Source organism: Leptopilina boulardi, unplaced genomic scaffold (assembly GCF_019393585.1).
Source record: "Leptopilina boulardi isolate dan_hultmark-lab unplaced genomic scaffold, ZJU_Lbou_2.1 LbouV2_370, whole genome shotgun sequence".
In the NCBI taxonomy this organism is placed as follows: Eukaryota; Metazoa; Arthropoda; class Insecta; order Hymenoptera; family Figitidae; genus Leptopilina; species Leptopilina boulardi.
In genome coordinates this window covers 500337-511524 of record NW_026137941.1, presented here as the reverse complement: position 1 = coordinate 511524, position 11188 = coordinate 500337, and the positions used below count along the sequence as shown (strand labels likewise).

The following is an 11188-nucleotide window of genomic DNA, read 5'->3' as shown; positions in this document are numbered from 1 at the left end:
GTAATTTAAAAAAAAAGAAATTGTAAATAAAAATTGTTTCTAAAAGTATTTTTTCACAAAACGAAAATTTTACTAATTATTTAATTTAAAAGTAAAATACATACATTCTATTATTGAATTAATCGAATATGAAATAAAAAATGAAAATCTATAGAACAAAATGAATTGTGAAAGAAATTAAATAAAAATATTTTCATGTTCAATTTTTCTTAATTTTCTATTTTTTGTAAATTGTTAAAATAGAAACAATTTTTATGACTGTCATATAGATTATTGATTCTGATTATAAAAAATTAAATTTGTATAATTAAAATAATATTAAAAAAGTCTATTTTTATTTAAATTTTAATGTGTAATTTCTTTGTCAAATCATTTTTTTCTAAATAAAATGATTAAAAAGTTATTAAAATAAAATTATTTTTTTTTTATCTTCTTTTTTGTAATATACCTGTAATTTTTTTTTCGACATGAACTAACTTATGATCTTCATATATAACGAGCGCCTGAAGATGTGTTTCTCAATCAGGTATAGTTGTTTTGCTAGCAACCTGCCGTTGTTGTCAGTTACAAACAGTTCTGAAAACGGTGTGCACGATGTGGAAAGCAGTACCTCCAATTTTAATCCTCACAGTAGGAATAGCGCATTATTTTAAGTAAGTTCTAAAAAAAAGAAAAATAATTCAATATTGAAAATCAATTTCAAGTTTCAAGAAACAAACATTTTTTTTCTTATTAAAATTCTTAACATTCAGAGCATCGAACTATAGTATACAGTGTTCTCATTATATTGTGAGCTTCATTGACCGTTTGGTATCCGGTTTAATAAAAATTATTAATGCGAAGTATATATCTTTAGAACCTTTAACCTGCTCTGTTTATGTATATGTAAAACTGCAAACTATTTTCGAAATTAATTATTTAACTTTTTTATAGAACAATAATTATGTATTAATTTGATTATTTCTGATAGAATTAATTATACTTGTTTTTTATATTTAATTTTTTCTATAAATTTGGTATTAATTTGAATTTTTTCTTTCATTTCTTAAAAGTTAAAAATTGTTTATATTTTATAGATTTAGTAAATTTACATTTCTGTTGAGTTATTTCACGAATTGTTGCTTAAATTTTATTAAACTTAAATTCATAATTAATTTATGAAAAAAATAATTTATAAAATATTCATTTAGATACCAGCAAGCAGAACCAGAAGTACCAAAGATTCCAGAAACATTTTGGGGACCAAAAGAAAAACTCGGTAATCAAGATACGAGTATAAGAGAATTTAAAATCGATATTTCAGAAAAGGTAAAACTATCAATTATTTTTCCTCGTTAAAGTCATAGAAAATGCGATAATACGCTAAAGATTAATGATAATATTTTTTCTTGTGTTTAAAGATAATAGACGACCTTCATGAACGATTGGACAAATATTTTAATACGGCCAATTTGAGACCTAAAATTTCACCCCTAGAAGATGCTGAATGGACTTATGGAGTTAGTTTTCAATATATTCAAAATGTACTTCGTTATTGGAGAGATAATTATAATTGGAAAAAGAGACAAGAAGTACTTAACAAATATCCTCAATTCAAGACCAACATTCAAGGTAAAATAAAAATTTAATAAAATAAAAAAGAAAAAAAATAACTAAATAAAACAGAAAAGAAAATAAAATCTTATAGATTTTTTTATATAAAAAGTAGTTTTTAAAAAAATTTGTTTTTATCAGGTTTGGATATTCACTTTTATCGAGTGAAACCGACATTGCCAAAGAATAAAAAAATTAGAGTTTTACCGCTACTTATGGTCCATGGATGGCCTGGATCGGTAGTTGAATTCCAAAAGATTATTCCAATGTTGACAACTCCACAAGATGATAAAGATTTCGTTTTTGAAATAATTGCACCTTCTCTACCCGGTTATGGATTTTCGGATCCTGCAGTTCGTCCTGGATTAGGCGCCACACAGGTATTAATTTCTCCAAATTTATAAATTTTGCTTTCGAATTTATTAGTTTTATGCTTATCAGTTTTTCATCATTAACATAAAGTAATATTTTATTTTATACCCGTTATCTGTAAATCGAAAGAAGATTTTAAATATTACTTTCATATTTGCACTACTTATTTTTTTTTTCATCTTTAATTAAATAGAAAAACAAAATTTAAAAATCTCGAATTACTTTCAGATTGCAGTGATATTTAAAAATCTAATGACTCGATTGGGATACGATAAATTCTACACACAAGGAGGAGATTGGGGAAGCTTCATCACTGCCACAATTGCAACTCTCTATCCAGAAAAGTAAAAAATGAAAAAAATATTTAAATTTTTACAATTAAAAAATTGATTTAAAATTTTTAATTTTTTAAATTTTTTGTATGATTTCAAATTTTTTAATTTTATTTTACAAAAAATTAAAAAATCACTCATTGCTTTGTAAAACAATAAAATTAATCATCTTTTTCAGAGTAATTGGAGTTCATTTGAATATGTGTAGCATAAGTACACCATCATCATTATTTTGGAGCTTGATTGGAACATATTTACCATCGTTTGTCGTTGATAAGGAACATGCCTCCAGAATGTATCCTTTGGGTCCTCATTATAGCAGATTATTAGAAGAAAGTGGATATTTCCATATTCAATCGACAAAACCAGACACTATTGGTAAATAATTCAAAATTAAAAACAAAATCAATAAAAAAAAAATTAATTTTAATTGTAATTTAATTAACTACATTATTTAATTTCGATTAATTTATAATTAATAATTTCTACAATTTATTACTTTTTATTTTTTAATAAAAAAAATATTAATGTATTTTTAAAATATTCAATATAAAATAAATACCTTTTGTTTCAGGTTCTGCATTGTCAGATACTCCAGCTGGTTTGGCAGTTTATATTTTAGAAAAATTCAGTACCTGGACAAATCCGGAGTATAGATTCCGAGCCGATGGTGGTTTACTGGAGAAATTCAAAATGGATGAGTTGTTGGATAATTTAATGTTGTACTGGGTTACAAATTCAATAACAACTAGTCAGAGACTTTATGCCGAAAGTTTCAGCAAAGCTCACATAGCATTAAAAATCGAAAGGTAAAATCCGCTGTTATTCATTGATTATAAATTGATAAAGTAATTATTAAACTTTTTTCTTGAATATTAATATTTCAACAGTAATTTTTCCTGATAATGAATATTATTGTGCAATTATTTAATTATTTAATTACCTGTGTTTTAACTCAACGTTTCTGCAAATTATGGTAATTTATACTTTTAGTTTGCCAGTCAAAAAACCAGTTGGTTGTGCGATTTTTCCGCATGAACTTCTCTATCAGCCTGAATCAATTCTTCAATCGAGATATCCAAATATAATTCAATTCAATCATTTGTCACGTGGAGGTCATTTTGCTGCCATGGAGGAACCTCAACTTCTTGCCAATGATATCTATTCTTTTGTGGAGAAAGTCGAGAAGAAGCTGAAAGAAGAAAAAATATCCAAAGAGAAAATAGAAAAAAACAAAAAATAAAATATTTAGAAAAACCTTTAATGGATTTTTGTAAAAGAGCTGTGAAAGATATTTTTTTTTGTAAAAACTCCGTTTATCTTTAATTAAATTATATATAAATATATATTATTCCGGACAGTCAAATTTCCGGAATTTGTTAAATTATTGTTTTATTTTTAAATAAATATTGATATTTAATATAAAAATTTATTTCATTTTATTTTTGTCATTTATAATTTATATTTATTATTTTCTAATTTAAATTCTTTTATTTTAGCAGAAATATTTTCCAACATTTTGACCTAGACTTACATTTTTTATATTTCTTTTTAAAGACAGAAATAATGGAAATTTTCTTATAAAGATTTATAGGAATATTATTTTTTTTAAGTTTGATTTCTTTATATCAATTTATTTATTCTGTTGTAGAGTTAAAAAATTAAACAAATTTTTTTTTTAATCTGCTCTTTTAAAATATACCTGTATCTTTTTTTCTTTAAAACGAACTCATCATCTTCATACATAACCAGCGCCTGATGTTATGTTTCTCAATGTGGTATAGTTATTTTCCAAGCATGCTGCAAGTTGTCAGTTACACGCAGTTCTCGAAACAGTGTGCACGATGTGGAAAGCAGTTCCTCCAATTTTAATCCTCACCGTAGGAATAGCGCATTATCTCAAGTAAGTTCTTCTGGAAAATAATAATTCAATTGTAGTAAATTAATAGTTTCAAAAAAAAAAGTTATTTTTCTCATTTGATATAAATTCTTAACATGGATTCAAAAAATATCGATCTATAGCATAATATTGTGTTATCATTATATTGTAAGCTTTATTGATGGTTCACTTTGTTTTATTAAAATTTATTAGTCCAGAGTTTATCTTTAAAACCTTTAATCAGCTCTGTTTGTGTATGTAAAAGAAAAAAAAATTCTATAATTTCAAAATATTTTCAAAATTATTTAATTCAAATTCTGAAACACATACATTCTTTTTACTTTATATATTAATTTTATTTATGTTATTTCACTAATTGTTCTTTAAATATTTTCTATTCAGAATTATTTTAATTTAACGATGAATTCCTAGATACCAACAAGCAGAACCAGAGGCACCAAAGCTTCCAGAAACATTCTGGGGACCAAAGGAAAAACTCGGTAAAGAGGATACAAGTATAAGAGAGTTTAAAATCGACATTTCACAAAAGGTAAAAAAATAAATTCATTAAAATTTTTAAAGTCCCAAAACATACAGTTGATAATTTTCTAACAGATAATTAATATATTGTAAAATATTACATTTATATTTAAAATTAGAAAATTATTGCACTTGTAAATTAATTTTAATTAATGTTAATAATGATTTAAGAAATCTATTTTAAATTACAATTGAAATTTTGCTATGATATGCAATTTAAATCTTCAAGTACAAAAAATTATACAAACTCATCGTGAGTTCTTATTCCATACAGTTATTATCTCAAACATTTATCATGTTTTTTTAGACTTACATTTATATAAAAAAAAAATAAAAAAAAACCAAACTCATTCACAAGGAAAAAATTATTTATAACTTAATGAAAAAAATTTTAATCGCAAATAAACATTTTCTAGCATATACTTGAGTAATAAAAATTATTATGGATTTACCTTAATGTTATTGTAGGTATATGTTTAAATTATACAGTTGCGTAAGGTTTGTAGATAATATTCATCTTTCATTTTAAAGATAATAGACGACCTTCATGAACGATTGGATAGATATTTCAATACTGCGAATTTGAGACCAAAAACTTCACCCTTAGAAGATGCTGAATGGACTTATGGAGTTAATTTCCAATATTTGCAAAATGTACTTCGCTACTGGAAAGATAACTACAACTGGAAAAAGAGACAAGAACTACTTAACAAATATCCTCAATTCAAGACCAACATTCAAGGTAAAATAAAAATTTAATAAAATAAAAAAGAAAAAAAATAGCTAAATAAAACAGAAAAGAAAATAAAATCTTATAGATTTTTTGATATAAAAAGTAGTTTTTAAAAAAATTTGTTTTTATCAGGTTTGGATATTCACTTTTATCGAGTGAAACCGACTTTGCCAAAGAATAAAAAAATAAAAGTTTTACCTCTACTTATGGTCCATGGATGGCCTGGATCGGTAGTTGAATTCCAAAAGATTATTCCAATGTTGACAACACCTCAAGCTGATAAAGATTTTGTTTTCGAAATAATTGCACCTTCTCTACCGGGTTATGGTTTTTCGGATCCTGCAGTTCGTCCTGGACTTGGACCCTCACAGGTATTAATATCTTCTGAATTTATTAATTTATTCATAAATTAAAAATCTCAATTTACTTTTTAGATTGCTGTAATATTTAAAAATCTAATGGCTCGATTGGGATACAATGAATTCTACACCCAAGGTGGAGATTGGGGAAGTGTTGTTACTTCTACCCTTGCGACCCTTTATCCCGAAAAGTGAGAACAGAAAATTTTTTTTTTATATTTAAAAAATTGTTGATTAAATTAATTTTTTGTGATTAATTACGAAAAAGAGTTTTTAAACAAAAATTTTGATTCTACAGTAATTTCAAAATTTGTTCTTCCGTATTGTTAAAAGTAAAACTTAATCGCTTATAACTTTATAAAAAAAACAAAATAATAAAATTAATAACCTCTTTCAGAGTAATTGGAGTTCATTTAAATATGTGTGCCGTTATAAGCTCGCCAATGTCATTATTTTGGAGTCTGGTTGGATCATATCTACCTTCGGTTGTCGTCGATAAGGAATATGAATCCAGAATGTATCCTTTGAGTCACCATTATGGTAGAATGTTAGAAGAAAGTGGATATTTCCATCTTCAAGCGACAAAACCAGACACTATTGGTAAATAAATCAAAATTAAAAACAAAATCAATAAAAAAAAATTTAATTTTAATTGTAATTTAATTAACTACATTATTTAATTTCGATTAATTTATAATGAATAATTTCTACAACTTATTACTTTTTATTTTTTAATAAAAAAAATATTAATGTATTTTTAAAATATTCAATATAAAATAAATACCTTTTGTTTCAGGTTCTGCATTGTCAGATACTCCAGCTGGTTTGGCAGTTTATATTTTAGAAAAATTCAGCACTTGGACAAATCCGGAGTATAGATTCCGAGCCGATGGTGGTTTACTGGAAAAATTCCAAATGGATGAGTTGTTGGATAATTTAATGTTGTACTGGGTTACAAATTCAATAACAACTAGTCAGAGACTTTATGCTGAAAATTTCAGTAAAGCTCACATGTCATTAAAAATTGAAAGGTGAAATCCACGAAAATTATATTATTCATGTAACAATTGTTATTTATTTATTTATTTATTAATTAGTTAATTAGTTATTTGATTCATTTAATTTATTCGATTCAATTAAAAAATATTTTAATTACCTTGTGAATTTTTTGAAAAATATTGTTATTTTTCTTTTTAGTGTGCCACTACATAAACCCGTTGCCTGTGCAATTTTCCCATATGAAATTTTTTATCAATCTCAATCACTTCTTCAATCGCGATATCCAAATATAATTCAATTCAATCATTTGCCACGTGGTGGTCATTTTGCTGCCATGGAAGAACCACAACTTCTTGCCGATGATGTCTATTTATTCGTGGAAAAAGTGGAAAAACAGCTGAAAGAAGAACAATTTAAGTCCAAAGAGGAAATGAAAAAAAATAAGAAGAAAAATAATTAAAACATTTTCAATGTGTTTATAAAAGAGCTGTGAAAGATATTTTTTTTTTTGAATGAATTTTTAATTATAATTTTATTCCGGACAGTGAAATTTCCGGAATTTTTGTTGTTTATTTTTCTAAATAAATACCGAATATTTCTATTAAATTTGATTTTATTTCACTTTTATTTTTGTCTTTATAAAAATAATATATGATAAAAACTTTTATCACAGTTTTTATATTTATAGTAGTTTTATTTATTAATAGTATAATTTTAATAATTTAGTGGGAATTGATTGGTAATATATTTTCTGAATTTCAAATAATAATTTTTTATAAAATTGTTCTAGTCAATTAATATAATGTAAATTTATGTAATATATTTTATGTAATATATAAATTATTATTTCTTTTATTTTCTTGTTATTTTTCTCAATGCAAAAATAAAGAGCCAAAATTTAACAAAATTTCCTCGCATATTATATTTTGTGTTACTTTATTCTTTATCAATTCAATTTATTCTTTTCAGTTACGGAATTAGTTTTTAATAATCTGCTTTTTTAAAATATACCTGTATCATTTTTTTTTCAAAACGAACTCATCATCTTTATACATAACCAGCGCCTGAAGTTATGTTTCTCGGTGAGGTTTAGTTGTTTTCCTAGCAAGCTGCCAAAGTTGTCAGTTACATGCAGTTCGTGAAACTGTGCGTGCACGATGTGGAAAGCGGTTCCTCCAATTTTAATCCTCACAGTAGGAATAGCTCATTATCTCAAGTAAGTTCTAAAAAAAACATACAAATTATTTAATTCTAAATTAATTTCAAATTTCAAGATAGAAACCTTCCTTTTTTCATTCAAATTCTTAATATCGAAGAAACTTCGACCTATAGTATACATTGTTATCATATTGTGAGTTTTATTGACCATTTAACCGGTTTAATCAAAATTATTAGTAGAGTTTATCTTTAGAACCTTTAACCTACTCTGTTTATGTATGTATATTTAAAAGAAAAAAAAATATAATCTTTTCCGATAATTAACTAACAATTTTACTTTATAGCTATTAAATTGTTTATATTTCCATCGAATTATTTCACTAATTGTTTTTTGATTAATTAATTTTTATTAATTATTAAATTCAGAATTCACTAATTGTTCTTTGATTATTAAATTTTTATTAATTATTTAATTCAGAATTACTTTAATTTAACAATGAAAACAGATACCAACAACCAGTACCAGAAGCACCAAAACTTCCAGAAACATTCTGGGGACCAAAGGAAAAAGTCGAAAAAGAGGATACGAGTATAAGAGAATTTAAAATCGACATTTCACAAAAGGTAAAAACAATTAATTATTTATGTTTCTTATTAGTCCGAAAAGTTAATAATTTTCTAGATTGTTTTCTTTTTTTTCACGAAATATTTAGATAATAGAATTTATTATGAATTTGTCTCTAACTTTTGTGAAAAAAATGTTTAAATTATACAATTACGTAAGGTTTTACAGATATAATATTTATCTTTTTTTGTTCAAAGATAATAGACGACCTTCATGAACGATTGGACAAATATTTTAATACTGCCAATCTGAGACCTAAAATTTTACCCCTAGAAGATTCTGAATGGACCTATGGAGTTAATTTTCAATATATTCAAAATGTACTTCATTACTGGAGGGACAATTACAATTGGAAAAAGAGACAAGAATTACTCAATAAATATACTCAATTCAAAACCAACATTCAAAGGTTAAAATTTTACTCACAGACAATTTTTAGGTACAATCGTACCTACTACTCGAATTATTTAATATATCAGTGGAGATTCTCTTAAATGGACAATTGAGTTTCATATAGTTATAACTATATGATGCAGTTATATATAACTGTATCATTGTGTATATTTAATAAGTAATTTCTATTCTAGATTAAATTAAAGAAATTAAAAATAAAAGATATTCGAAATCTAAAAAAGAAAGTAAAAAATATAGTTTTTAAATAGAAAAAGTTTCTAAAAAAATTTGTTTTTATCAGGATTGGATATTCACTTTTATCGAGTGAAACCGACATTGCCAAAGAATAAAAAAATTAGAGTTTTACCTCTGCTTATGGTCCATGGATGGCCTGGATCAGTAGTTGAATTCCAAAAGATTATTCCAATGTTGACAACTCCTCAAGCTGATAAAGATTTCGTTTTCGAAATAATTGCACCTTCTATACCGGGTTATGGATTTTCTGATCCAGCAGTTCGTCCTGGACTTGGAGTCGCACAGGTATTTTTGCTTACAAATTTATTGGTTCTTCATCATTAACATAAAGTACCTAATATTTTATTTTGTACCCGTTATCTGTAAATCAAAAGAAAATTTTATAAATTACTTTAATATTCAAACTACTTATATTACTTTCTTTATGAAATTGAATTAAAAAGAAAAAAAAAATTAAAAATCTCGATTTAATTTCAGATTGCAGTAGTATTTAAAAATCTAATGTCACGATTGGGTTATGATAAATTCTACACACAAGGTGGAGATTGGGGAAGTTTAATCACTTCCTACCTTGCAACTCTTTATCCCGAAAAGTAAATACAATGAAATATTTTAATTATTGTTATAAATAGTCATGAGTTATTTTAAAATTACATTTTTGTTGTTAATAATTTTGAAAAATATACTGTCAAAAAGAAAACAAATCGTAGTTTATAAAGATTGAAAAAAAAAATTTACCTTTTTTCAGAGTAATTGGAGTTCACTTGAATATGTGCGCCGTTATAAGTTCGCCATCGACATTATTTTGGACCCTTGTTGGATCATATCTTCCTTCGGTCGTCGTTGATAAGGAACATGCCACTAGAATGTATCCCTTAAGTCACCATTACAGCAGAGTGTTAGAGGAAACTGGATATTTACACATTCAGGCGACAAAACCCGATACTATTGGTAGATAATTTAAATTAAAAATTATTTTTTTATAATTTCAAATTTATTTTTTAAATTTTTCTTTAAAAAAAAATTACCCTTTTTAGGCTCAGCATTGTCAGATACTCCAGCTGGTTTGGCAGTTTATATTTTAGAAAAATTCAGCACCTGGACTAATCCGGAGTATAGATTCCGAGCCGATGGTGGTTTACTGGAAAAATACAATATGGATGAGTTGTTGGATAATTTAATGTTATACTGGGTTACAAATTCAATAACAACTAGTCAGAGACTTTATGCTGAAAATTTCAGTAAATCTCACATGGCATTAAAAATCGAAAGGTAAAATACACTAAAATTATATTATTCATTTAATTTGTAAAAGTTATGAATATTTTATTTATTTAATTAATTCGATTCAATTAAAAAATATTTTAATTACCTTGTGAATTTTTTGAAAAATATTGTTATTTTTCTTTTTAGTGTGCCACTACATAAACCCGTTGCCTGTGCAATTTTCCCACATGAACTATTTTATCAATCTCAATCACTTCTTCAATCGAGATATACGAATATAATACAATTCAATCATTTGTCACGTGGTGGTCATTATGCTGCTATGGAGGAACCACAACTTCTTGCCAATGATGTCTATTCTTTTGTGGAGAAAGTCGAAAAAATGCTGAAAGAAGAAAACTTGTCAAAATCCAAAAAGGAGAAAGAAGAAGAGAAAAAAAAGAATAGAAGATATGTTTAAAAACTTTAAATGAGTTTTAGAAAAAGAGCTGTGAATTTTTTTTATTACCGTTTATCTTATATATTATATTATTCCAGACTGTCAAATTTCCGGGATTTTGTTGTTTAATTTTCTAAATAAATATCGAATATTTCTATAAAAATTTTTATTTATTTATTAACTTGAAAAAAAAATTGATCTAGTCAATTAATATTATGTAACTTGTGTAATATATTGTAATAGAAATATTTTCCCTATAAAATCCTGACCTAGATTTACTATTT

General features: G+C 25.3%; 3 protein-coding genes and 1 long non-coding RNA gene across 4 annotated transcripts; 3 read left to right on the top strand and 1 right to left on the bottom strand.

Moving 5' to 3' along the window:
• Window positions 1-63: 63 nt before the first annotated feature.
• Window positions 64-1941, bottom strand: LOC127287469 (uncharacterized). Its single transcript, XR_007843888.1, has 2 exons — window positions 1801-1941; window positions 64-660 (listed from the first exon to the last, which is right to left on the bottom strand). It is a non-coding gene; the product is annotated as an uncharacterized LOC127287469 (long non-coding RNA).
• On the top strand, window positions 538-3726 carry LOC127287464 (juvenile hormone epoxide hydrolase 1-like). Its single transcript, XM_051314407.1, has 8 exons — window positions 538-653; window positions 1191-1308; window positions 1401-1611; window positions 1735-1973; window positions 2194-2309; window positions 2476-2675; window positions 2872-3106; window positions 3291-3726. Exons 1-8 carry the CDS (start codon window positions 595-597, stop codon window positions 3538-3540), a joined length of 1428 nt encoding a protein of 475 aa, XP_051170364.1. The 5' UTR covers window positions 538-594; the 3' UTR covers window positions 3541-3726.
• Window positions 3727-4062: 336 nt separating this feature from the next.
• LOC127287463 (juvenile hormone epoxide hydrolase 1-like) lies at window positions 4063-7413 on the top strand. Its single transcript, XM_051314406.1, has 8 exons — window positions 4063-4200; window positions 4609-4726; window positions 5248-5458; window positions 5582-5820; window positions 5884-5999; window positions 6206-6408; window positions 6605-6839; window positions 7006-7413. Exons 1-8 carry the CDS (start codon window positions 4142-4144, stop codon window positions 7265-7267), a joined length of 1443 nt encoding a protein of 480 aa, XP_051170363.1. The 5' UTR covers window positions 4063-4141; the 3' UTR covers window positions 7268-7413.
• Window positions 7414-7865: 452 nt separating this feature from the next.
• Window positions 7866-11067, top strand: LOC127287462 (juvenile hormone epoxide hydrolase 1-like). The gene is made up of 8 exons (XM_051314405.1): window positions 7866-8023; window positions 8472-8589; window positions 8788-8997; window positions 9284-9523; window positions 9716-9831; window positions 9987-10189; window positions 10276-10510; window positions 10652-11067. Exons 1-8 carry the CDS (start codon window positions 7965-7967, stop codon window positions 10923-10925), a joined length of 1455 nt encoding a protein of 484 aa, XP_051170362.1. The 5' UTR covers window positions 7866-7964; the 3' UTR covers window positions 10926-11067.
• Window positions 11068-11188: the final 121 nt, after the last annotated feature.

What these genes read in the sequence shown, in the direction of transcription:
- LOC127287463 (XM_051314406.1), top strand. Translation starts at nt 4,142, where the DNA reads ATGTGGAAAGCAGTTCCTCCAATTTTAATCCTCACCGTAGGAATAGCG. An exon ending in ATTCAAGACCAACATTCAAG is followed by an intron (nt 5,459 to 5,581) that starts GTAAAATAAAAA and finishes TGTTTTTATCAG; the next exon opens with GTTTGGATATTCACTTTTAT. An exon ending in CTGGACTTGGACCCTCACAG is followed by an intron (nt 5,821 to 5,883) that starts GTATTAATATCT and finishes TTTACTTTTTAG; the next exon opens with ATTGCTGTAATATTTAAAAA.
- LOC127287462 (XM_051314405.1), top strand. Translation starts at nt 7,965, where the DNA reads ATGTGGAAAGCGGTTCCTCCAATTTTAATCCTCACAGTAGGAATAGCT. An exon ending in CTGGACTTGGAGTCGCACAG is followed by an intron (nt 9,524 to 9,715) that starts GTATTTTTGCTT and finishes ATTTAATTTCAG; the next exon opens with ATTGCAGTAGTATTTAAAAA. An exon ending in GCAACTCTTTATCCCGAAAA is followed by an intron (nt 9,832 to 9,986) that starts GTAAATACAATG and finishes ACCTTTTTTCAG; the next exon opens with AGTAATTGGAGTTCACTTGA.
- LOC127287464 (XM_051314407.1), top strand. Translation starts at nt 595, where the DNA reads ATGTGGAAAGCAGTACCTCCAATTTTAATCCTCACAGTAGGAATAGCG. An exon ending in AAATCGATATTTCAGAAAAG is followed by an intron (nt 1,309 to 1,400) that starts GTAAAACTATCA and finishes TTGTGTTTAAAG; the next exon opens with ATAATAGACGACCTTCATGA. An exon ending in CTGGATTAGGCGCCACACAG is followed by an intron (nt 1,974 to 2,193) that starts GTATTAATTTCT and finishes AATTACTTTCAG; the next exon opens with ATTGCAGTGATATTTAAAAA.